Source organism: Notechis scutatus, chromosome 5 (assembly GCF_049901735.1).
Source record: "Notechis scutatus isolate UNSWTSFEM ecotype Mainland chromosome 5, rNotScu1.2, whole genome shotgun sequence".
Lineage (NCBI taxonomy): Eukaryota > Metazoa > Chordata > Lepidosauria > Squamata > Elapidae > Notechis > Notechis scutatus.
Genome location: NC_142013.1, coordinates 52,023,002 through 52,050,631, shown reverse-complemented (window position 1 = coordinate 52,050,631; position 27,630 = coordinate 52,023,002). Strand labels below are relative to the sequence as shown.

Below are 27,630 nucleotides of genomic sequence, written 5' to 3'. Positions count from 1 at the left end.
AATCGACGTTTCCGCTCCCGCGAGAATAGAAAGAGGGGCCTCAAAAGAGGTAATGGGCTTGGTGATGTAGTCGCGGAGTCTTTTTTTTTTTCGCGGTGGGTGAGGGGTGCTAGACGTGTGAACGGCAGGGAGTGAGTGTTGCGGTGCAGCTGAACCGCAATCGTTGTCGTCCGTTGCCTCCCTGATTGTCTCCCTGTAGCTGTGCTATTCACGCTTCGTTTCAGCTGCACTTTCAAGAGTTTTTGGACTCTTGAAACTGAACCCGTAACCATCTCGGAATCACAGATAAGCCAAATTGGGGGTGGGTTCCTTCTCAAGAATTAGGTGAAAGAAATATCTAGCTAATAGGGATTCACATATTGCACTAAGCTGTAACATAAATGGGCTTGCCCTTAGCTTACAATATGATGTGCTTGTTTAGGTTTGGTGTATTGTGTGAATTCAGGTTTTACGATTGGTAAACCATGGTTTAGTATTACCTTTTGATTCAGGATCAAAACGAAGAGTGGTGTATACATTCAGATGCTGAATGGTGGTTTTTGTATGTAGTAACCCCCAATGTAAACACCCCAAAATATTTTATCATTGGTCCCAGTGAAATAAAAGCTGCACTCACACAACAGATTAATCTGTGAGTAAAGTAACTGTGATTTATTCAAACCTATTTTTGAGTTATGGGCTGTCCTAAAGCCTGTTTCTTATAGTGCTGAGCCGATTTTACAAATATCTAAAGCAAAATATTATTAACTAAGAAGAAAAATACTACTAATTGGACTTCTCATCGTAAAGAAAATGCACTTTGGGTCTACGTTGCTTACTATTACCATTTTGAAAGGAATAATAACACTGATACATAGTAACTAGTTTTCTGAATGAATCAAATTGTTTGAATTTGCACAACAGGCAACCATAAACTTAGCATGATGGATGTATTGTGCAGCACGTTGAATCATAAACTAATCACAGCTGCATTTTATAACAGTTGCTTTTGGAGAGAGGGACAGCTATACAAATCTGATAAATAAAATAAATAGCATCACAAACTAGAGCCTAATGAGGTAACAACTTGTTGTGAGCATGTTATTCAACCTAACCAATGTCGCATAACAATTTAGCATTAATTTTTGAATGGGAAGTAATACCGAAATACCACCTCTTTTACCTTTATATGTAATGTGTAGATTAATATCCACAAACTTTTTTGCTAAAACTTTAGAAGTTTACCAAAATGTGCCTAATATGTAGATATAAATTGTTTAGGGCTACTATATCTGACCTGAAAATTTTCTAACACCTGAGTTTTCTAGCAACAGATATTTTATTTTCTTCTCTAAATTTTAAAGATCACTATGAAAGGCTTATATTGGCAGCAGAATTCTGAAAAAGAAAGAGAGTTTATCTTCCTGGAAAAGGTGAGTTACGCTATCTTACCCATCTGTTCTGTATTGGATCAGGGACTGATACTTTCCCGGTGTTAAATTGAACAGGACATCTAGCCTCCTAAATCAGGTCTTTTTGTCCTGTTTGATCTTAAAGCAGCCCTTTGATTGTATCTCTAGGATAGGTTATAAGCTTAAGGCATCTCCAATAAATAGTTACCCTACTACATGCACTTTACAACAATACTATCCTGAAAATGAGATATACATAGCAGCCCTCTATCAAATTCAGCACCAACTAGTAAGAGGATGTATTTTGTACCTATTATTATTCCAAGTTTTACAACAGTGTGGTTGTAGGTTATTTCCCCAAAATTGGGATACAGATAAATACTTACAGTATACTGTTTTATATGCATATAATACTGCAATAATATTGCAGACACCAGTTGGCCGTATGGGAACACACTTATTTCTATAAGGAACACATACAGATTATCTATAAGAAAATAAAGGTCATGCATTTGTGTTAAAAATGGACTTTGAGCCTCGAGGAGAATAAAATGCAGCATGTTCTATTTGTTAAGAATCTGGGCATTGTACTGTAATATTTGGAGAAATGACATGCGTACACTGCCTAGGTTGCTTGGGATGCTCAGAAGAGTTCAGTAGCAAGTGTACCAGTTGTAGTGAAACTTTTTGAAACCAAGACATTGGCCACAAGTCCCAGACAAAACCCAACTAAACCCAGGCATAAACTATTACAAGCCAGAAAGACTACAAACCAACTATGATTAGAAGCAGAGCTCATAAAATTGGCACAATTGTGTCTAACTATTTGTGCTTAAATATCAAACAAATATTAATTTTCAAGCTCAAGATCTGACGCATCCTATTCTGACAGACTTTTTTTTTCATGGAAACAGCAAATAGATGACAAATGACAGAAAATGGGATTTTTAATCTGAGATGCTGATGAGCTTGGGACAAGAAAATGTTACTTATTTCTCAAGCAAAAAATTTGCAATGCAAAATTACAAACTGAATATAGTATGCTCTCACACCCATGAGGACAACTCTCATACTTTGGCCAACCTATAAATAATACATTTAATAAGGCTTTTATGCTATTGAAGTTTGATATCTTGCCATCAGCTTTGGTTTCTAATTTATTTTCTAAATTTCAAAACATCCTTTATGTAGAAAGTTTTGCCCTTAAAAGGATAAAACTATCAAATCACAGGCTAATATTTTACTTTACATTTTTTACATTTTTACTGTAATTTTGTTTGAGTTTTTAAAAATTGGATGCATTTAATATCTCTTTATGCTCTTTGGACAGAATTGTATATTCAGGAAGGTATAGATTGCATATTTGGTGGATAAGGATCCAAGAATAACTCTTGCAATAGCTAAATAATAGCTAAATTATAGGTTGTAGAATTTTGCTTTCTTAATAGCAAAATAGATTTAAGCATGATCACAGGCCCTTTTATTATGTGTATTATGTCATGTTGTTAATTGATTTTGTGATCTGTATGTACTTGTCCCATTTATTTTAATAAATCTATTTTCAGTCAAAAGGCTTTTATTTCCTGAAAGGAAGCAGGCAAACCAAATCAAAATTTGGAACAGATTTCCAAATATTCTGGTGGAGTATAATTGCGTAAACCTGGGATTCCCGGTTCTGGCAACTTTAAGACACATGGACTTCAAGTGCCAGAATTTCCCAGCCAGTCATGCTGGGGCTAGGGAATTCTGGGAGTTGAAGTCCACCCGTCTTAAAGTTGCCAAGATTGGGAACCCCTTGTTTAAACAATAGTTAATATAGATATAATGGCATATTGGATTGTTTGAACTCCGGAGAGGGAACTATAGAACTATATTATGGTAAGAAGAAACATGAAAGCATGTAGCACAGTTTAAGCAGTCAAACTATGGTTTAGCCATTAAGAACCAACATAGACAGTGCACTTAAAGTTAGGTAATAATTTGTATTTTTAAAGTAGAAACCTCTAAGTCAAGCAGTTTGTTCTTCACAACACAGGAAAAGAAGTGCATATGTCAGCAAAATTTGTCAGTTTCCATTTAAAAAAAAATCTGAAATAGTGAGGAAACTGTGTAACCACATGAATTCAAGGAAGTCAGCATTGCATTTTAGCAGGAATTGCTTCGTAATACTAAATTCACAATGCATTTATCGTTGGCATAAATTTAAATCTTTGCTGAACACATTAGCACTACAAACGAAAGAAAAGTGATTTATAAAACTCATTAAATAAACTATTTCAACATAAACTGATACAACCCCTCTTCGTATCTTATATATTAGGTATAAATTATGTGTTACTATGCTGAATCTACTGCATTTCAGCCAGCTTTATTAAAATACCACCTTTATAAATGGTGTCCTAAGACAGTTGTGGAAAGCATTGTTGGAAAATAATTATATGAAAATGCTTTTACTTGCATTATTTATTTTAGAATTGTTTTGCCTGGAATGTTTTACAGTTCAACGTAATAAAACATATGTTTATCATTAGATTTGCAGTTTGTCACCTTTTTTTAGGGCAGGACTGGGAAATATGTGCCACAGTTGATTATTTGTGGGAAAGCATCTGGAAGGGATAAAAGTGAGAGAAGTTTCATTTTTCTAACTCGCTTTGTTTTTATAATATTACTGTCATTCAATTATCTATTTTGTTGTTCCAAAATTATAAATACTTTCACTATTGCATATTCTGTACTTGGAGAAAAGCACTTTACAGATTATGGACTGAAATAAAGTGACAGATTGGAATAGATTAAGCTATCCCTGCTTGCGCTACCTCTTTGCTCCAATTAATATTTTTCCCTTCCCCCACATTGCCTTTTTAAACACAATATTCTGCTAGAATTTGTTACAAATGTTTGCATGTAATGTAATTCTGCATTTTTGTTTTTATTACTGTTCCAAATAGTGCTGGGAATACATGCTGTGTGTTCAACATATTTATTCAGCAGTATAGCTAGTCAACTACAATTGGGACCAGTATCGTGGTCACTGAAGGAAATGTTGCTAAGCAAGACACTCATATGACTCCTTCACTCAATGATTACAATTCTGGCATTCGCAGTTGCAGTTGTTAAGCGATCTGTCAGGTTGTTAAGTGGACAGACAGATCTTCAGGATCTGACCTCTGTTTTTACAGCCCTTCGGTGAAGTTCCCCTCCTCTCTGTTTATGGAAAGAAACTTATTTGAAGGGCTGCAGAAACAGAGCTCAGATCTTTGGGAATTGAGCTCCATTCCTGCAGTCCTTTGAGGAGCGCCCCCCACCCCCAAGAGCTAACTGCTGGGAGGAAATCTCAGTTCCACAGCAACACCTTGCAATCTTCCCTGTTGATTTCCCATTGATTTTCTGGGGAACCTGGCAGAACCTGGCTTTGTAAACGGTGATAACATGATCATAGGGTACTTGACCATTGGTTGTAAGTGCGAACTGGTTGCCAAGCACCCAGATTGCAATCACTTGATCACTGGAGGGAGTCGTTTTAAGTGGCTGGAAGTGCTTTACAGGCCACACAGCAGCCTTTCTGAGGCTATCATAAATTCAGATGGTCATTAAATAATCAGTCATAAGTTGAGGACAATATATATAAGTTTTCAGTTGCACAAGGTCAAAATTTCAAAGAAAGTTTCAACTGGTGAACTTGATTGTCCTAATGTGCTAATGGAATTTATTTGAAATATGATCTCGATTGTTGTTCATTTTTTAGGTAAACTACAGGTAGTCCTTGACTTATGACCACAATTGAGCCCAAAAGTTTATGTTGCTGAGGGAAAGATTTGTTAAGTGAGTTTGCCCCATTTTACGACTTTTCTTGCCACAGTTAAGTGAATCATTGCATTCATTAAGTTAGTGACACAATTGTTAAGGGAATCTGGCTTCCCCCGTTGACCTTGCTTGTCAGAACTTCACGAAAGATTATCACATGACCTTGGGATAAAGCAAAGGTCATAAATGTGAGTCAGTTGCCAAGCATCTGAATTTTGATCACATGACCATGGGGACCCTACAAGGGTTGTAAGTGTGAAAAGGGGTCATAAGTCACCTTTTCCAATGCTTTGTAACTTTGAACAATCACTAAGTGAACTGTTATAAGTTAAGGATTATGTGTATTGAATTTGCTTTCTAAAAATATATTAGAAATTGTGCCTACACTTTCAATTTCTCTTAGGATAGCCTTCCCATTGTGAGTGACCACCATGTGAAAGTGCAAGTCAAAGCTTGTGCTCTTAGCTGGATTGATAAGAAGGTATTTATATATTATAAATTTGTCAAATGATTATGAATTTATTCTGTGAATAAACTTTCATGCAAATTTATGTAAAAAAATTAATATCTTGACCCTTATCTATATCTTACAAATTCATATTTGAATCATACACCAGTTAAACATATTTGTAGCAAACTTAGTCAGCTCGTTACAAAGCTTGAAACATAAGATTACTTGTAAGCATATGATTAATTTTAATCCTTCGCTTTGTTCCCTAGTAGATAAATTGGTCTGAGTTTTTAAATGTATTTACTTGTTAATTAAATTGCTATGCTATCCATCTTACTCTCTAAGAGACTCTGAGTGGTTTACAAGTAAAAAAAAAATCATAATAACCATTAGATCCTTACAAAAAGTAACAAAAGTCAAAGATGGCTCCTTCAAGCCACCAACCAGTCCCCACGGTTGCATATCATTCTTGGATCCCCTTGCCAGTTAAGAGAGCCAGGTCTTAATGCTCTTCCAGAAGGTGACAGGAGTGGGACACATCAGGGGGCAAAATGTTTCATAAGGTAAGGGTGATAGCAACGAAGACTCTCCTAGACCCCTCCGGTCAGAATTATTTAACCAACAGTCCATAATGTGTTTTTCCTGCCTGACCGGATGAGATGAGTTGATTTAATTGAGACAAAATGGTCCCTCAGGCACCCTTTTACTTTTGTCAAATATATAAAATGTTACATTAAGGAAGAAAATAATACTGTACCTAAGGCTCAAATGATTAGCTTCTATGTCATAATAGTGAATAGGGAAGATCTTTGCAATGGTCTATTGCACACATGATAATTGATTCACTTACCACATATATGTTACCTCAGACTTTCACATGGTTACCATCACACCTACATTGGCACTAATGCAAGTTTATGTGAGTGCTGCCTGACTACTTAAATTAAGCACTCTTTTGGGTCCTTTATCTTGTCCCTTTAGTTCAATTGTCAGTATATAAATAGAAGTAGAGCTACAACTTAAAAGATTGTGCATTCAAAAGTATATGTTCCATATAAAATACCAGATATTGTATGCTTTGATACTGATTTTAATAATCAAAATATAGAATAGAAATTTTATAATTACAAATAAAGTACTTGCTTCTAAACTTATGCAGCTTCCTTTTAAACACAGTAAAATTGAAAATGTGTAGGTATTACATACTTTTATGGTGGCACAGTGGTTAGAATGCTGTATTGCAGGCTAATTTTGCTGACTGCTGACTGCCAGCAGTTGGCTGTTGTTTGAGTCTGACTGAGTTGATTCAGCTTTCCATCCCTCTGTGGTTGGTAAAAGGAGGACCCAGATTGTTGGTGGCAATATGCTGACTCCCTAAACCAATGGCCCCCAACCTTTTTTGTGCCACGGCCCGGTACCGGCATCACAAAATGATCCGCGGGCCGGTACCGGCATTAGCACACATGACAAGGCAAGGCGAGCCGAGCGACCGGCCAGCCAGCCGTCCCCCGCTTCTCCCCGCCACCTTCAACTCCTCCTTTGTACCTTTGTCGATGGGCTTCGGGACGGCTTCGGGACGGTCGCTCAGCTCGCCTTGCCTTGGGTGCTGAAAGAATCTTCGTGCCTTAGTTTCGTTCGAAGCCACCACCCCCCCTTCGATGAAACTAAGGCACGAGGATTCCTTCAGGACCCAAACGCCGCTTTCCAACAAGAAAAGCTCACCCGGAAGCACTTTCTCATCGAAACAAGATGGCGGCGCCCAGCAAACTGGCGGCCTGGTAGAAAATGTTCCACGGACCGATACCGGTCCGGGGCCTGGTGGTTGGGGACCCCTGCTCTAAACCACTTAGAGAGGGCTGTAAAGCACTGTGAAGTGATTTATAAGTCTTTTAGTCAAACTTTCAAGTGTTTACAATTTACAAAATTAAATTGTTTTTGGCATGTAATCAGAAAACTAAACTTTGACACCAAGTTTATAGTTTTAAGAATGCTAGACTTATAGTTCAGTGCATAACTTAAGAAGGATTTCTTCATTTTTAACATTTGCTTTCTGTAAAAAATGCATTTTATTGCAACCATAGACTTCTTTATTCTTTTTTCAAATAATCAGGGTCTCATTTTTGTTAGTAGCAGGAATCCATATTAGAATTTTATTGCTTCCAGTGCAAGATGTATTAATCTTGACAATAGACATTGTGTTATTGTTATTAGTTTTTATCAGAAATTAAAAAAGAGAAGAAAGTTCTACCTGTTGGAAGGGAAATTGCTGGTGTTGTGTTGGAAAGTAAGTATACTAATTTGCATAATATTTCTATAAAACATTAAGAACTCATATATTAAAATTACCTGTCCCTATGTTCAGTAATCCTCTTACAGATCCTATTACACTCTAAGAACCTACAACACTCCAGAATTACAACTGAATTATAACTTCTTGGCTAATAGAAATTGTAATTCTGCAACATTTAAACGACCACAGATTCTCCACCACATGTCTAATATATTTTAAAAAACGTATGCCAACTGAGAGGTATTTTGCTTTTAGCTAATGTGAATGTTAAAGGCTTATCAGGGTTAAAGTGCAGATCATTTTATTTTAAGGGCCTCTTAAAATGCATTTTTAGTTGTCCTATATAAAAATTTGCATTAATGCTGCAGTGGAGACAGTAGTTGCCACAATCATGCAAACATAAGCCATGTTTTATAAATGACAGTAACATGTTTATACAACATATTAGGCCAAAATTTAAAGAAACCATGTGATAGCTTGCCATGATAAGTTCACCTAATGAACTTGAGTGAGGGTGTTTGATTGGAAATTTAATTTAAAACGTTTCTGCCAATTATTTAACATTTAGGGATATTTTTCACTAAATTCATTCTCAAACACCCAATTCTTTTTATATTTACAAACTAATTTGTCTATATAAATGCATACATTGAAATGTTTGAGAATAATAAGAGATTCAGAAGACTTTTTTAAAAATTTGACTTTTCCTTAATTCCTTGGGGCAGGACAGCCAGACTCTTGACTAGCAAATCAAATCAGTAGTAATGAATTGTATTCTAGTAGATGTCTATGGAGATCTTTAGACCTCTATTCAGGTAGATTTTGCAGTCCCAGACAAATAACATAAAGCTGTAGTAAGTTACTGCTCATATAGTAGAGTTTCTTAGTTCACATGTGCACTTAGAAAAATGAAGTTGGATGCAGAAACATCCAACTTGAATACATTATCTTGATTAATTGTGAATTTATTTTGTTTATTGCTTGCATATTATTGATTGATCTGTATGTCTGATTATTTTGAAGCTATATGAGTCTGTAAATTTAATAGTCTTTTCCTTCACGTATTTCTGTTTTTATTCATGGGAATGTAATGTCCAGACTTGCTTCTCTTTTCAGTCTTCTGTTAAATTCTATTTCAGAGCAACTTTTTTTCTTGCCCTTCTCAGTAATGTTTAAAATTGACTATAGTTATCAGGTTGTGGATTGCATATTGTATTATAAGACTTTATAATAAATTATTATTAACAGTAACATTGTTTTAAGTGCCATAGTTCTTTTATGTGTTCCCTTATTTCCTTTTTTTCCAGTTGGAAATAAAGTGTCTTCCTTTAAGCATCAAGATGAGGTAGTAGGTAGGTTTATCTAATTAACTAAAACATTTAAATTGTAAGAAATTACCATTTTTTAAAAAATTGTTATTTTGAACCTTCCTGTTTATGTACTTCCAAATAGCCCATTGCTTAACATTGTTGACATTGAAAAATATAATTTCTTCTTGGAAAACTTGAATCATTTTGGATGGTTAATATTTTATGACTATATTAATGTTTTTTTCTATCTCATTGGTCACCTCCTATCTTCCCTGTACCTCTTTCTCTCCCCCCTTTTACATAAAAACAAAATTCCATAAGATCTTTCTATCTGTTTGTAATCCTAAAAAGAAAAATCTTTTGTTTCAATTGTACATTTTCTTTTAAAATCTTTTGAATCAAATACATATTTGATCCCAGTATTGTCTAGCTTTCTTATATGTCCACCAAGTTGAAAAATGTGTTCTCTGATTACAATTCCAACAAATATTTGAAATTCCACCGCACGTTTGACAATTTATCCAGTGTCAAATTCCAGCAATACATAGTCTTATAAAAGTTATCCTTAGGATTATAATTCAGTTTAAATTTCAACACTTTCTTCAAAATATCCTCCCATTGGTCCAGCTGTATATCTATTTTGCACATTTAGTTTAATGTGTTATTTTACGGAACATGATTATTCAAGAAAGAACAAAGGAAGGGGGGATTTTTGTTTCAGATTATTTATGTCTACATCAGGGACAAATAACAGTAAACTTTTCGGCTATTCACATTCAGGTGCATTACGTGGAATTCAAAGGTTTGCAGGTCAATTATTGTGCTTGGATGTTGTTCAGTTGATTGTACTCTTGTCTTAAGCTGGAGGAAATCCTGTTTTCGTAGGAATTTTACCATTGGATTCAGAAGAATCTGGATTGTGTGAAGAGATCCTGGTTCATGAGCATTGTTTAGGTATGTAGATAGAAAACATAGTAATACATTACTGTTTTGAAATGTAACTCCCTAAAGTACTCAAATATTGTTCAACTTGTGAATAATAAATCTTGTCTAACATGAAAATGTTATCATTTTAGGTCAAAACTGTATCATTTAACTTTTTCTAAATAATAGTAGTATTAGTTATTATTCTCTTTAAACAGAAACTACAAAAGCTGACTCATCTGTTTCTGGTAAACTTCTCTTATTACTTCACCCACTCTTCCTTCTGACTAACCCTGAGAGCAAGCACTTCATCCTTGATTTGAAAGTTGCATTTTTTATATGTTATTCTAAGATGTTCTTGGCTTCTTTTGGAAGCATTTACTAACTAATAAGGAAAATAGCCAAATCTCCCCTTTGTCATCGTCCTCCCAAATCACAACGGGTGGAAAGAGAACATTGAGTTGGGTCTGGAATTAAGGTTACCATTATATGAACCGATGTATATAGTGCACTCAGCTCTGATGACTGTATATTGTGGAAAAACATATTTGAAAATCTTCCACATTGCAAAGCAAAACACATAAAATTTCAATTGTAAAATTTATTCTGAAGTTGGAAAATGTGCCCCATTACAAGGGTTTGCTTTGAAATAGGGAAGTGTTTGCATTTCAATTTGGAGCTATGTTTGTAAATTTGTGTTATACATACTGTGAATCATATAGAATTTACAGGAAAATACAAAGTCTTATATTGTCAGATGGCATGCAAAGGTTCGTATAGTATCTGTATTTCAGTTTTCCCTTGTATTTCTGTAATTTTGAAACTGGCTTGGAACAACTTCAGTCAAATTTCATATTAAATTCTGAATGTAACTTCTAGATTCTCAATGTTAAAGTATATTGTTTCTTAACATATGTATTTGAAGCCTAACCTAGCACTCAATACAAGATAACCAATAGTAATACAAATTGTTATTTTCTAAAACAATTTACTCAACTACTTTTGATTTTTTTCAAATGTTCATGTCTTGACATCATTGTCAAACTAACATTATTCTAAAATATCTGGTAGTTGATCAGCTAAAATCAATATATCAGATTTGTTAATAGAGAAACAAATGGAAAAGGGAGAAGGTTGAATACTTTTGTGTGATTTCATAGGTATAGCAAATTGAATGTTTCATTCCAGTTTTTTTGTTTAGATAAATATACAGGTAGCCTTTGACTTGCAACTACAACTGAGACCAAAATTTCCATTGCTATGTCCCATTTTACAGCTTTTCTTGTCACAATTGTTAACTGGATCTCAGTTGCCCATTGACTTTGCTTGTCAGAAAGTCACAAAAGGTGATCACATGATCCTGGGATACTGCAATCAGCATAAATAAATGCTAGTTGCCAAGCCTCTGAATTTTGATCGTGTGACCATGGGGACACTGCAATGGTCATAAGTGTGAAAAATGGTCATAAGTCACTTTTTTCAGTGCCGTTATAACTTTGAATGATCACTAAACAAATGGTTGTCAGTCAAGGACCATCTGTATGCTTCAATAAAGTCTATCACCAAACTTTCTTCCTTGTGAAATAGTTCACAAACCTGAGCAAATCTCCTGGATGGAATCAGCTGGGGCCATTCATGACGGTCTTCGTGCATATACAGCTCTACATTATCTGTCCTATGTTTCTGATGGAAAAAACGTGTTGATAATGGATGGTGCAAGTGTATGTATAAAAGTGCCAATTGAACTTAAATATTCTGAAAACTTTATTAGAACCATACATTCAGTGGGTTAAATCCAATGTTGCTAAAGCAGCCTTCAGTTCACACAACTGGAATTATTCTTGTTCTTTTTTCCAAATAATCACCTTAGTCTGTGCTTGTTAAATTAACACATGTAGCACCTCAGTTTGTGCTATTTAAATGAATAGCAGAAATAAATAATATCTATTCATTAGGGAGAGAGCTATTATAGGATTATTCTGTAAATGCCAATGAAATATGCTTTTTTTCCACAGAAAACTAAATTCCACTAATTTCTACAACATTATATTTCTTACACTTGCATCTCAGCCAAGCAAAATATAGAAAAATGTGTATCAAATAAGAATAGGATAAAACAATAAAATAGGAAACATGGCTGAAATTAATGAAATGAAATGAAATAGACAGAAATGCAAGAAAATCAAGTACAGCATTGGAATGGGATGCAGTAATTCATCTTATTTTTGAATTATAGTCAATCGCAAGTGTCACCTGATAATGATTTTTTAAAAGTTCCTGTTTTGTGGCTACTTTAACAGAACCACAAGTTTCAAAAGCTTGGAGAAGCAATAATTTAATCGTTATTTTGCATCTGTGTGTGTTTTGTGTTTGTGCTTCCACATGCATGTATGGACAGAAGTATGAATGGTATGGCACCTGGTGAAAAGGCATGATCTTTTTTATATTGGCTGTCAGTCACCTAAGATCACTATGTAAATTGGGCAGCCATAAAAGTTGTTTAAATAAATTAAAAATTTAAAAATCTCAAAAGTCAGGATCTCTTACTTTTAAAAAAATGTAGGCAAATTGGAATGGATGCAGTGGAAAGTAATGAAAATGTTCAGGGCTAAGAAAAATTATTATAGTTGAAGGAACAGGGTATATTTACTTTAGAGAAGGTAAAACTGAAATCATTCTAGTGCTTTTTTCAATATTGAAGAGCTGACACATTAAAAAGACGGAAGAAGGCTTGTTCTGTGTTGTCCTAGAATACAAGACTAAAACCAATGAGTGATATAGGAAAAAAGATTTTAACTGAATTTTTGGAACAATGGAACCAGGTGCTGGATAATGTATAGGCTTTCTTTTGCTAGCATGTCATGCAGAGACTAGTTAATTCTGTGCAATGTTGCAGCCTTGGATTTACTTTATGATGTAGAAACAGATTACTTTTTCTCAAGGCATCTTTTATGCTCTTTTATGCTGCTAAAAATGAAGAAAAGTACAAATTTCAAGGTTACTGGTGTTCCAGATAGAGCTAGGAGTTCTTTTACACCATGACTGTAGGATTTGAAAGGGGTTTTTTCCCCCCAATAGACTCCAATGCAGCTACCATGTTCTCCCAAAAGACAGCCCACCTTGAAAAGAAGCCCTATCATGTTTTTGAGCGCATGCGATCAAATTAAGCCCACCTACAAAATTATCCCTAATTAACACCCCCTGCCCAACCCAGGGTGCAGGGGGTGGGGCGAGGCACATAGGTAAAGAATAAACTGGGGGGGATGGCGGGGGTGGAAGTGCCCTACTTACCAGGCTTCTCATACCCCGACAACTGCCTTGCCTTCTTCTGTGACTGCTGCTTCTGCAGCCACTTGCCACCACTCACATGCATCATCACCCTGGCCTCCGTTTCGCTTTCAGATTATTGACTCACCTCACGGTGGTGGTACCAACAGCCCCACTCAGCAGGAGCCTGCTTCTGGCCCACTTCTTCTGCGGCCACTTGCTGCCACTCGCATGCATCACCCCGGCCTCCGTTTTGCCTTCAGATGCCTTGTGGAAAGCCCTCTGCAGGCAATAATAGAGCTCCGGATTGATCCGGAGCTCTTATTATCGGTTGCAGAGGGCTTTCCACAAGGCATCTGAAGGTGAAACGGAGGCCAGAGCATGCGAGTGGCAAAAAGCGGCCTCAAGAATTGGGCCAGCAGCGGGCTCCTGCTGGGCAGGTTTGTTGGTGCCGCCACCGTGAGGTGAGTCAATAATTAGAACCCTCCAAACAGAAGGCCTAGCCATTTTTTTCAGGGGTCAAAAGAAAATAAGTCTCGGCCTTCTTTTTGGAGAAACATGATAGATATAGAAGTATTAATAAATGTACATAACCCTTGTTTTTTTGCAGTCATTTGGTACAATAGCTATTCAATTAGCACAACACAGAGGAGCCAAGGTGATATCTACTGTGTATAATCTTGAAGACAAACAATGTCTTGAGAGGATTGTTCCTTCTGTAGGTAAGTAAAATTGTTTTATACTAAACTGAATGAAAAGACTTACCGTATATGCCGGCGTATAAGACGACCCAGCGTATAAGACGACCCCCCAACATTTCCACTCAAAATATAGTTTGTTATATACTCGCCCCCTCTTCCGCACGCCTTCCACTTTTGCACTTTTTTTTTTTTTGAGGCACTTTTGTCTACCGTGGAAGCGAATCCCGTGAAGCCGAAAGGAGCAGCCAGCCTTCTCCCAGCTCCCAAGGAAGCGAGGCTCGCACCGCCCGGGCTCCGCTGAGGTATCCGGCTGGGGCTGTCAGGAGTTGTTACCGCTGGCGCGGCTCCAGTCCCGTGTTGCCTCGGGAAGGGAAAGGCAAAAAGGAAGAGCCGCGGCGGCGCTTTGCAATGGCAGCAGCGGCTCCTGGTTTTGCCTTTCCCTTCCTGAGGCAACGAGGACTGGAGCCGCGGAGCCGCGCCAGCGGTAACAACTCCTGACAGCCCCAGCCGGATACCTCCGCGGAGCTCGGGCGGTGCGAGCCTCGTTCCTTGGGAGCTGGGAGAAGGCTGGCTGCTCCTTCGGCTTCACGGGATTCGCTTCCACGGTGCGCAAAGTGCCTCAGCCGCGGGCAGCCGCAGTGCTTCCCAATTACTATTTGCCGGCGTATAAGACGACCCGGCATATAAGACGACCCCCCCAATTGGAGGCATCTTTTTCAGGGCAAAAAAGTCATCTTATACGCCGGCAAATACGGTAATTCAGAGTTTTTTTTAAATTTATAAACCTTCATAAGTTCATAAGGGTTGACATCTAGGAAACTGAAATAGAGTATTATTCTATCTCATCTATCCAAAATTTACTTTTCAAATACATCCTACACTTGCACACACAAATTACCTACATTTTAGCATCTGGCCAGAATCACCCATAATGAAAACTATACATTTTGATGATAAATAGCATAAAGGTTTTTAAACTATCAAACAAAAATATTAATACTTAGAAATCAGTCTTTGAATAAGATTTACTATAGCTAACAATGAATTTTCATTTCTGGGCAGGGAAAAGGAATTGGAATGTAGCAATTCTATTGAATTAGTACAGACAGCTATAGTTCCAAGGCAAAAAATAGATTAGCTAAATTCAGTATAATTATCAATGCAGCCATGAGTTATTCCATTCTGAAGAAAGAAGAAAACCAAAGTTTGTTTTTATATTTGTAAAAGGTTTTGTCTTCTAGCTTATTTTGGGTAGACAGTTTGCAACATATTTATGGTGAGCTTTCCCAATCATGGCATGGGCTGATCATTGGCCTCACCTATTCATCAGGAAGCCAGCTTTATTGCCTAGTGATGTATTATGGGAACTGATCCAGTGTGTCTTACTCAGATAAACACAGTTAAAGTAGCTATTTTTTGCCAATAATTTTGGGAAAATTCTGGTCTGGTCTCTGCCTGGAATTGACAAGGCAAAGAGTAATGGAAAGGATGTCAAACATGAGAGGTTACATTGTGTAGACTTTGATTATAACTTTAAGTAATTTCCACTGTGTAAGAAATTGTTTCTAATTATTAATACCCAATGACAGGAGATTTTCAATATTTTAATAAAAACTTTAAGAACCCAGGATTGTAAAAGCTCACAGAATTCAATGAGAACTGTACCTAATTTGCAGCGTTCATCCCTTCCATATTTTATTTAATTTTAATATTTATCTTTTGTCGGCTATTCAGATTCAGCATAGCAATTTTAGACTTAATGAAATTCTAAGTTTACTTATGGCTGACTTACGATTGCACTTAATATTTTCTGTAATACTGCAAACTGAAAAATAAAATATATATCTTAAAATATATGTTTTCCTAAAAGAAAGTTCATCCTTGAGGCCTTGAAAAGATGTATTTCTTGTCTGTCATATAAAAGCAGTATTAGAATGCCACTGATGCTTTGAGAGGCATGTAGCAGTACAGGTAGTCTTTGGTTACCGAGTGCTTCATTCTGTGACCATTTGAAGTTACAATAGTGCTGAAAAAAATAACTTTACAACCAGTGCCTACATTTATCAACTTTGCAACATCCTTATATCTTGTAATTGCCATCATAGACAGTTTACAGTCCTGTTCCTGTTTTTCCCCCTTTACAGAGCAAAGAGTTTGGGGAGGAATGGATAACAAAAGAGTAAGCAGAAACACAGTTGGGAATAGAATCAAAAGCAATGTGCTGATAGCAATAGCCATGAGAATGCCATGGAAACAGCCCAGGATATTCCCATTGCATGCCTGTTTACTCTCTTGTAATCCCTTCCTCTCTAACCTCACTGCTCTGTGAGGTGGGGAAGTAAAAAACAAGCTATTTCTGTAGGCTATCCCTGAAGATCTCACATTTTATATGCCAGTTGTTACTCTCCCAGTCCTCTACTAAAAGTATACACTTAATCTTTGAATTAGTGCTTTATTGACAATATGGAAAAATCTATCAATTTGATTCCATGTGTGTGTGTAAACTTTAAAACATGGTTTGAAAGCAAAGTCATTTTTACATATCTTTTTGTGGTGTGTTTTGTTTTCTGCTTTTTTCATGTTTTGTTCATGGTTGGGGGCTTATTTTTATGTAAGGAGTTTTCGTAAAAGGTAACTGTTATTACTGGTTTCCCTTTGAAATGCTTTTATATGCTTCCCAAATAGCATACGTAGAAAAAATCAGGAAACCCCAAAGAACATAGAGCAAGGATATGAAACTCTTGTCTGAGCTGTTTATATTTATTGTGATGAGAAGGAACAGCCTTAAGTTTTTGATAACTACCTGATTTTCCCTACCTACATTAACTATAAATCTTTTTAAAGAAAAGAAACTTTTTTTCTTTTATGTATATTGGTATTTGGATTGATTTTTAAAACAACATGTGCCTAAATATTTATTGTACTTTCCCACCCATTCAGTTCGGATTATAGATGTCTCGAATGGAAAATATGACTTGACAGAAAGCTGTTTAGAGGAGACAGGTGGACTAGGAGTGGATATCATCATTGATGCAGGAGGTCTGTAATTATTTCAGAACTCTGTTTCGGAAAATACTTCCAAGTTCTATTAATTTATGTAAATGATTTATGGTTTTATTGTAAAACCATATCCTCCTGTATAACAATTGTATTGCTCAATTTTCTTCATGGATTTCTCTTTGAAAACGATATTAAGCTTCAGTTAATTCAGAATATGTCTACAAAGTTTCAATTTTGCTTTAGAAAACGCTGATGGTCTCCAAAGCATCCAGTGAGACCAAAGTATCTGGAGAAATGAATTCTTTCCAATTTAAGTATCCTGGGTTTAAATACCATTCTTGAAGATTCTTTGAATGGCTTTGCCAAATGAAGGTGGTAAGTCACTAAAGGAAAGAGCCTGATGATTTGTGATTCCCCATTTATAAAATATATTCTTCAAGAAAACTTGATTAGTTGCCAAGTGAAAATATTCATCTTCTCTGTATCTTTTAAACAGCATTGCAAACTTTAAGAGTCCATGTTACAATATTTTGGATTATTGCTTGTACATTTGGGGATGAATTGCATGTTTTTCTCTGACTTCCAGTGCTAACTACAAATTAAAATGAGAAAATAATATTTCTAAGAATAGAAGTATACTAGCTAGATTGCATAATGAAATAATACAATTAGAGCCATAATTGTAAATGTAACTATAGGCAGACCTTGACATACAGCCATTTATTGAATGGCCATTTGAAGTTACAATAGCACTGAAAAAGTGACCTATGACTGTTATTCACACTTATGGCCATTGCAGTATCTCTATGGCCACCTGATCAAAATTTGGGTGCTTGGTAACTGGTTCGTATTAATGATGGTTGCAATGTTCTGGGCTCATGTGATTACCTTTTGCAACCTTCTGATGAGTGAAGTCAATTGGGAAGCCAGATTCACTTAACAACCATATTATTAATGTAACAATTGCAGTGATTCACTTAACAACTATGGCAAGAAAGTTGGTAAAATGGGGTAAAACTCACTTAACCACTGTCTTGCTTAGCAACAGAAATTTTGAGTTCATTTGTGATCATTAAGTCGAGCAGTACCTGTATTGTATGAGATACGGGTTTATGATATGACAACATGGGCAGTAACCAAGTCTTTTCCAAACCTTGCTGCAACAATAGTTGGCGATTTCTCTAATATTCCATGCCAGAATGTTGGTTAATGTTGGCTTTGCTGCAGTTCATTCCTTTTGGAGACTTTCCTTGAATGCATTTCTCAGCAAATATAGGAAGTCTTGAAGAAAAAGAGGGGAGGGGGGGATTAAAAACAGCAGCACACTGTTGCCGGGTATGGAAAAGACACTGGGAATCTGCAGATAATAGTCCAGAAATTATTCATCAAGCTGTCTTGTACTTTTATAATCCTGGTGCAGTCACAGTAGAAGCCAGAGTCACTTAACAACCATGTTAGTAATTTAACAATTGCAATGATTCACTTAACAACTATGGCAAGAAAGGTTGTAGAATAGGGCAAAACTCAATTAACAACTGTCTTGTTTAGCAACAGAAATAGCCGCACTGTATGCTTTGTTTATTTGCTTCCTGTAGCAACAAATCATGCAACTGGCAGCAATGTAGAATACTAAGTACACAATAAAATAAATAAGAATGTGATCTCCATAAAGACAAATCATCAATTAAAAAAGCTATAATAGCTACTATATCGCATATGAGTGCCATCAATCTTGGTTACCTTAAGTCCATACTGGGAAGGTCAGTTTTTATTGTTTTGTGGAATGACGATAAAATCTGTGCCCACCCACCCACTCTTGAGGGAGGGACTGTTTCACAAAGCAGTTGCATAAGTAAGACACACTGCTGATCTCACTTCTTATGACAAGGAAAGATAATCCCTTGTTTGGATGAACACACTTACAGGATGATTCTACCCAGAGAAGCACATTGTTAATACAATACATATCTTAAGGTTAAAATTATATTCACTGTATTACAATTTGACATTTAATAAATGGAAAGCAAAGTCATTAAAAGTTGTGCTTTTATCCGAATGGTAGTTTAGGAAGAAGATCTGTTGCTTTTGTAAGGATCAAAGATTAAATAGGGGAGGTGAAGGCAACTGATCAGGCCAATTCAGGAACAGAATGTTTTTGCATATTTGGACAGGCATGTAAGCACTGTAGTTGTTACACTAGTGGCTCTGGTTGGACACAGCACATACTTATGTTGCACCTTGCTTTGCAAGCTTTGATATAGTAGAGCACAATCTTCTGAAAGCACAGCTTGCCTTTTCTATTCTGCAGTTAACTACTCTAGCAATAGTCACAGGATACTGCCAAGATAATTAAACTAGTTCACTCCTGTGGTTTTTGCCCCTTTTGGCTGTGATATTTTGTTATAAGCCATGAAACAAAATCTTTTTGGGAAAACGGTATGTCAACTCGCAAAGCATCCCTGGCCTGCTCTCAAGTTGCCATAGGCAAGGGGGATGGGAAAACAAACTTACAGCTGCAAGGCAGCATGTCACTCAAAACAAAAGCACATTCCAGCCATATCTCTGTCAAGGCTGGTTCCGGGGTTACACACAGTGGCTGGAGGGGAGTGATCTCTACAACCCAGGAAATTGCTTCATTGGAGAATGTGACTGATAACATACCTTTGGGGGGAGGGGGAAACAGGGTCAGAGTTGGACCATAAATTACATGGAGTCAGAGTTGGCTTCACTTGGAATGTGCCAACATGAAGCTCCTAATAAATAATTGGATTTCTTTTGAAACTTGGCTCGAGGCTCATGGTTTAATTAGGGCATTGCTTGGAACCCTGACACAGTATTTAAAAAGGTACAGTAATGCATTTATACCAGTGATACCTCAGAGCAGGTTATATACTAACAGCATACTGAAATGCTTATATGGATATATATTTCAAGCTTTGAATATTTATTCATCAGTTTTCAAGTCATTGGGATCAGGTACACTTTTTATGGCAAAATCGTGAGTGACGTGTTTTCATATATGTGTCAGAAATATAATAATTTGAGCCTGGTAGAGTTTAAAAAAGAAGAAGACAAGGTTCATGTAGTACAAAGAAAAAACTGCATCCTGAAAAAAATATGAATTTATTGATATGCACATCTTTTCAGTTCTAGCTCATCTTCCATTTTTAGAAAATGTATTTAATTTGTTTTTAGTGAGACTGTATAATAAAGAAAACGAAACAACTTCACAACAATTGCTACCCCACAAGCATGACATCATTACGTTACTCAGTGTTGGAGGACACTGGATTACTACTGAAAAAAATCTTCAGGTAAGAAGACATTTCTGAAATAATTATAGTCAGACCAGCCTTTCCCAGTCTGATATTTTCCAGCTCCATCAGACTTTAATTTGCATAAAATTCTAGATAATACCTATGGAAGTTGAAATTCTATTATACTGTATATGGAATGCACCATATATGATCCTAGTCTTATATTTTTGGAATAAATAATAATATAGACATTGACAATGATATTTTCTCTTAGAAAAAACTTTGTTAACCATCAACTAATGTTCTTTGTTTTGCTATTTTTATTCTAAGTAATATATCTTCACTATTTTTTCCCTTTTTTAAAGTTGGATCCTCCAGATTGTCGATATCTTTTCCTGAAAGGTGCTTCAGTTTCTTTTCTGAATGATGAAATTTGGAATTTGTCAAATATGCAACAAGGGAAATATCTATATATCCTTTCTATTACATACTTTTTATTGTATTTATCTATCATAGTATTTATATGTCATATTTTGTATCAATTGTTAGGTTAGTGTCCATATTTCGCTGGCAGAGACAGCTGCAGAAAAACATCTCTTGTGTCTTGCAACATGATCCCTTTGTTGATGGGATCCAAAGCGTTGTCTTTGCCAAATATTACTGGCCAGACAGGAAAAATAAGAGAGAAGTGGTCCCCTAGGTATCCACCCTCTAAGGCGCAAAGGCCTTTAAGGGTGGGAGTAAAAAAACTGAATTACACATGAACCTGGCAGCCCTTGATTTATGAGCATTCATTTAACAATGGTTTAAAGTATTGGCAGCCTTGGAAAAATTGACCTACACCTCAAAGTTATTAGTTGCACCATCCCCGAGGTCCCATAATCACTATTTGGGCTCTTGGCAACTTGTTTGTACTTATAGCAGTTGTAGCATCCGGATAGCAATTTGAAACCTGAAAAGCAAATTAAGGAAGCTGGATTTGCTTAATGATTACAGCAATAGCGCTTATATACTGTGTTTACAGTGCTTTACAGCCCTCTCTAAGTGGTTTACGGAGTCAGTATGTTGTCCCCAACAATTTGGGTCCTCATTTTACCCACCTCCGAAGGATGGAAGGCTGAATCAACCTTGAGCCTGGTGAGATTCGATCTGCCGAATTGAGGCAGCCGGCAGTCAGCAGAAGTAGCCTGTAGTACTGCCTCTAACCACTGTGCCACTGTGACTTATTATGTGATTCATTTAACAACCATATCTTAACTACTAGAATAAAAATTGTTGTTTAATCATTTTATACCTCCAAATATCAATCAAACGCAAAGTATAGATCAGCTTTAAGTTTGCTTGATGTTTGAAGGTGTAAAAATGGACTAACAAAAGACTTTACCCTTTTTTCAAAGAGATTTAAAATAGAGTCCCATCACTTGCTTAATGATTGTGTTGCTTAGTAACCAAAATTCCAGTCCTGATTGTGATTATAAGTCAAGGACTACCTATAGTGTAACATAAATAGTATTACTTGTACTGATGATTTTAATTTAAATAATTTACCTATTTAATTATTTGTGAAATATTTATACATTATATTGCCAAACAAAATGGTCAGTGTGATTTCTTTTTAACATCTTCAAAGTGCTTATTGCCTTCATAGCTCCTGTTGAAACACATAATGTATAAAATCAGGCAAAGTTTTTTTTTACTTGGTCACATACATAAATATTTTCATTTTTTCCAATTTTTCTGTCTTTCCCACCACATTTTAAATCCTTTAGCGTACAATATAAAAACTACAATGTCATTTAATTTAATTATAATTGTATTTTCTTTCATAGAAATGTTTAAATAATTTTTTTTCACTGAAAATCTTTACAGTAGAAAAGGATTTATTTTGATAGCTGTTTCTTAACTGTGTATAGAGACCTTATTTATTATGAAACAGCATAAACTAATGCAGTGCTTCCCAAACCTGGGTAAATTATTCAAAATTGGGAAGGAGTAGTTTTTCTTCGGATAACAACACACGTACCCATTACCCAATTAGAACAGGAATTAAATTGACTTAAACTATTTTACATACATTGGATAAAAAGCACTGTCTGTTAAGCAGTTTTGGAAAGCTTTGGGAAGCTTTGGACTAGTGGGTTCTCCTAAAGCTTAGGAATACATGTTCAGTGAAAGCATATACAGGTGAAACTCGAAAAATTAGAATATCGTGCAAAAGTTCATTTACTTCAGTAATGCAACTTAAAAGGTGAATCTAATATATGAGATAGACTCATTACATGCAAAGCAAGATAGTTCAAGCTGTGATTTGTCATAATTGTGATGATTATGGCTTACAGCTCATGAAAACCCCCAATCCACAATCTCAGAAAATTAGAATATTGTGAAAAGGTTCAATATTCTAGGCTCAAAGTGTCCCACTCTAATCAGCTAATTAAGCCATAACACCTGCAAAGGGTTCCTGAGCCTTTAAATGGTCTCTCAGTCAGGTTCAGTAGGAAGCACAATCATGGGAAAGACTGCTGACCTGACAGTTGTGCAGAAAAACATCATTGACACCCTCCATAAGGAGGGAAAGCCTCAAAAGGTAATTGCAAAAGAAGTTGGATGTCCCCAAAGTGCTGTATCAAAGCACATTAATAGAAAGTTATGCGGAAGGGAAAAGTGCGAAAAAAAGGTGCACAAGCAGCAGGGATGACCGCAGCCTGGAGAGGATTGTCAGGAAAAGGCCATTCAAAAGTGTTGGGGACTTTCACAAGGAGTGGACTGAGGCTGGAGTCGGTGCATCAAGAGTCACCACTCACAGACGGATCCTGGACATGGGCTTCAAATGTCGTATTTCTCTTGTCAAGCCGCTCCTGAACAACAAACGTCAGAAGCCTCTTACCTGGGCTAAAGAAAAACAGAACTGGTCTGTTGCTCAGTGGTCCAAAGTCCTCTTTTCTGATGAGAGCAACTTTTGCATCTCATTTGGAAACCAAGGACCCAGAGTCTGGAGGAAGAATGGAGAGGCACACACTGCAAGATGCTTGAAGTCCAGTGTGAAGTTTCCACAGTCTGTATTGATTTGGGGAGCCATGTCGTCTGCTGGTGTTGGTCCACTGTGCTTCATTAAGTCCAGGGTCAATGCAGCCGTCTACCAGGAGATTTTGGAGCACTTCATGCTTCCTTCCGCAGACGAGCTTTATGGGGATGCTGACTTCATTTTCCAGCAGGACTTGGCATCTGCCCACACTGCCAAAAGCACCAAAACCTGGTTCAATGACCGTGGGATTACTGTGCTTGACTGGCCAGCAAACTCGCCTGACCTGAACCCGATAGAGAATCTATGGGGCATTGCCAGGAGAAAGATGAGAGAGATGAGACCGAACAATGCAGAAGAGCTGAAGGCCGCTATTGAATCATCCTGGTCTTCCATAACACCTCAGCAGTGCCACAGGCTGATAGCTTCCATGTCACGCTGCATTGAGACAGTAATTGCTGCAAAAGGGGCCCAAACCAAGTACTGAGTACATATGCATGCTTATATTTTTCAGAGGTCCGATATTGTTCTATGTACAATCCTTGTTTTATTGATTGCATGTAATATTCTAATTTTCTGAGATTGTGGATTTGGGGTTTTCATGAGCTGTAAGCCATAATCATCTCAATTATGACACATCACAGCTTGAACTATCTTGCTTTGCATGTAATGAGTCTATCTCATATATTAGGTTCACCTTTTAAGTTGCATTACTGAAATAAATGAACTTTTGCACGATATTCTAATTTTTCGAGTTTCACCTGTAAATGCAGGTTAGAAACGATAAAAATAATTGCTTTCTGTCTCCTCTCCATGTCCCTCCCTGGCACAACTGAGTTTCCTATTGAAGGAGGGCAGGCAACTCTCCTCTGTGTGTTGAAGGGAACTCTCCACAGGTTGCACGAATGGAGCTTGGATCTTCAGGATGTATGCCCCTCCATATCCTGAAGGGAACACCTGCATTGAGCTAGTGAAATAACGTTGTGTCCTGAGTTTCATTTCTGTAGTTCAACCAAGGATTTTCTTCCCCTGTGACCATGGAGGGGAGGAGAAATCCATTGGCTAGTGGCAGCAGTTTGCATCTTCTCTGTCTTTCTGGAGAAGCTGGCCGAGAAGATTGCAAATGGTGACCACATGACCGCAGGATACTTAGCAACTGTTTCTAAGCACAAACAAATTGCCTATCACAGATCACAATAATATGATGGATGGCTAGTGTGATGTTTTAAAGTGGCCAGAAGTGCTTTATGGATCTTTGTAACTTTGAACAGTCATTAAATGACCAGTCATAAGTTGAGGAGTACCTGTATTTCAATGAAAAAAGGTTCCTCTTTAATTGTTCTTTCATAGGTTAATTTGTACCCAAGATAGTCTGACACGTGTTTGATTTAAGGTGATTGTGAGAGAACAGTTTGTATGACCAAATATATTATGAATCACATTTCTCCTTCAAACCTGGATCTTGGCACAGCTCTAACATTTTATATAGTGTTTCACTTGACTATTCTCTTCTATACGCATTTTGGAAGATGTAATGGAGAAACTATCAAGCGGAGTTTTCAAGTAAGGATAAATTGGTGTTTGAGCATTCTAAGTATTTCAAAATATATTCATTTAAGTATTTTATCAATTAACTGCTTTAAAAAGATGAGAAAAATGATAATTAAAACTTTTAGCCCCGATTAGCTCTAGAGATCCTAAATATTCTAGATCAGGGGTCGCCCACCTTTTGGACCTCAGGGACCACCAACTCATAATTTTAAATCCCGCAGACCAGAGACCCTGGGAAAATCCCCCCAAAAATGCAGGAAAATTCCCCACCCCATTTTCCTACCAATCGATCATTCTTTATTTGGGATTGCAGGATACCATCTCCAGCTCCATTCTCGGGGGGAGAGAGAGACTTTTGGCTTCATGCAAGGAAAGCAGCAGAAGTCTTTCTTTCTCTCCCCCGAACTCCGCCAGAAATGAGTCTTTGTGAGACTTCAAGCGCTGGCGCAGCCTCTTGGATCAGGATGCCTTGCAGGGTCCCAAAGACTCATTTCTGGCAGAGTTTGGGGGAGAGAAAGAAAGACTTTTGCTGCTTTCCTTTCCAAAAGCAGAAAAAGAAAGAGGCGGAAAGAAGCAGCCCAGTGGCCAGGTGAGGCAAGTGGGGCAAGTTCCCCCCTCCCCGCTTTCCTCCCTGCCCTCACTACCTCGTGTTATTCACAATGCAAGCGACGCAAGCCTTGTGTTCCCACGTGCCATGTGGGTGGCACAGCCTTGTGTTCCTGCGCAGCCTGGATTAATTGCTTTGGAGGGGTGCTTTGGGGGGTGATATTTCTCTGTGGACCACCAAAATTTTGTCGCGGACCACCAGAGGTCCCCGACCCACTGTTTGGCGACCAGTGTTCTAGATCAGGGCTGCAAAACATTTGAAGTGTTTGATACATTGATACTTTTAAAATCCTTGTGAGCCACAAAGAAATACAGTAAAACCCCTGGTCACGACCATAATTCATTCCATAACTTGGCGATATTCTAATGTATTTGAATGTCGTCTTCTAATTTTTCGTCTTCAGAAATTTCTGGGTCAGGGGTCATGTTTAATTGCTACCCAAGCATATGTTTGTGACCAGATTCAAAAATTTGGTGAATTGTTTTTGGTCAGTACCCAATTTGGTAGTGGTTGGAAGCGTTCGCGACCAGAGGTTCTACTGTACTTGGAGTGCTGATATGTTTTGCGGCTAATGGAGCAGTAAAAGTGCTGGAGTTGGCAATGAATTTTGGAGATGCTCAGAAACATTCTTTTGGGGAGGCCGTCCATGAAAATGTATTGCTATTTTTAAAAAACAGGCTGCACAAGGCTACTTGGCATGTCCCAAGTTGTGCAGGCTATTCAGGGCCCATTTCTTTTTCTAATTATTGAAATTAGGAAGTTGTCAAAAATTATCCATGTATATTTTCCCCTTAGGACAAACTGCATATAATAAGTAAATTCACTTAGGATTACTCACGCATTATCTGGAAAATTGCCTTTCTAGATGTTGCATTTGTTCACAGTCCATGTGCATTTTCATAGATCTCAACAGCTTATAAAAGTTTACTAGGAATCAGGTTTAAGGCTATAATTGTACAATGTATATGTACATTTTCAGTTGAATATGATTTGATTTCAAACATTCTCTTTGAGGCTCTCCTTTTAACAGCATGAACTGCAGAGCAAGAATGGCCTCCATTCTTACGGCATTTTGAAAACTGGTAAAAACCTGACTCTTCAAGAAGAATTTTAGAGACTGACTGTGTATTTCCTCATCAGTAGTATTTTAATAATTTTATTTTATGTATTATTTGTTGATACTTTTTTTGGGTGGGGGGTGTCTTAATATCTATAAACTGCCTAGAGATTCCTAGGGAGTGAAGTAATGGATAAAGCAAATAATGTACATTTTATCGTTTTTGTTCTCAGGCCTCATCTGGATAAACCTGTACCATTATATGAAGCTAAAGTTTTTATGGAATTGGTTCAGAAGAATCAAGCAAGAAAAAAACAAGTTGTCCAACTATGAAGTTTCTAAGGCACTGTAAAAAGTGGTGTGTGTGTGTGTGTGTGTGTGTGTGTGTGTGTGTGTGTATGTATCAATTGTCCTCAGCCAATATCTGAAACAGTTCTTAATAACTATAGGTTGAGTTCCTTATAACCTTAGATCTAATTCATATGTCTAAAAACCAGAGGACTTACCTTTTAGCTATTGTGTACTGCTTTCTTTTGTTTGGCTTTTTTTATTTTGAGGGGAGGGGGTGACTGCATGCTCATTCAGATGAAAGGAGAATCCTATAAAGTCACAGAAAACTACATGTTTGTTCCAAGTTTAGACAAAGCATGAAATCATTAGGACAAGTTTACTATGAATCTGAATAACGGCCAAGATTTCTCAAAAAACACTTCATAGTCTAGATTTTTGGTTTGGCTGAATGCTTTTTTTAATGTTCCATCATGAATGAGAAACTGAGCAACATATTGTAACTTTGTAATTTTCCCTTTCACTACATTTTGTCTGTATCTTTATTAAAATTGTCACATAAACTTGTTTCATTTACAAAGAGGAAGGCACATTGAAATAAACCTGAGTAAAGTTGTCATTGTGGCAAAGCATTTCACAATACAATAAAGAGATGTCTCCAATTCAGATTTAAAGAATTGGATGCATTATTTGTCTTCCCTGTTTTCAAA

General features: G+C 36.9%; 1 protein-coding gene across 3 annotated transcripts; it reads left to right on the top strand.

Moving 5' to 3' along the window:
• The first annotated feature begins 11 nt into the window (after positions 1-11).
• CRYZL1 (crystallin zeta like 1) lies at positions 12-27,630 on the top strand. 3 transcript variants are annotated; one of them, XM_026664194.2, is made up of 13 exons: positions 12-49; positions 1,344-1,412; positions 5,599-5,676; positions 7,858-7,930; positions 9,244-9,288; positions 10,132-10,200; positions 11,758-11,891; positions 14,048-14,159; positions 17,079-17,177; positions 20,334-20,452; positions 20,761-20,866; positions 24,935-24,980; positions 26,866-27,630. In XM_026664194.2, the coding sequence occupies exons 2-13, from the start codon at positions 1,350-1,352 to the stop codon at positions 26,963-26,965; spliced, it is 1,044 nt and encodes a 347-aa protein (XP_026519979.1). In that variant the 5' UTR covers positions 12-49; positions 1,344-1,349; the 3' UTR covers positions 26,966-27,630. The 3 variants fall into 3 exon arrangements, with proteins under 3 accessions (XP_026519979.1, XP_087822859.1, XP_087822860.1); XM_087966733.1 differs by lacking the exons at positions 12-49; positions 24,935-24,980; positions 26,866-27,630 and adding an exon at positions 55-631 and having other exon boundaries at positions 20,761-21,532; XM_087966734.1 differs by lacking the exons at positions 12-49; positions 24,935-24,980; positions 26,866-27,630 and adding an exon at positions 55-301 and having other exon boundaries at positions 20,761-21,065.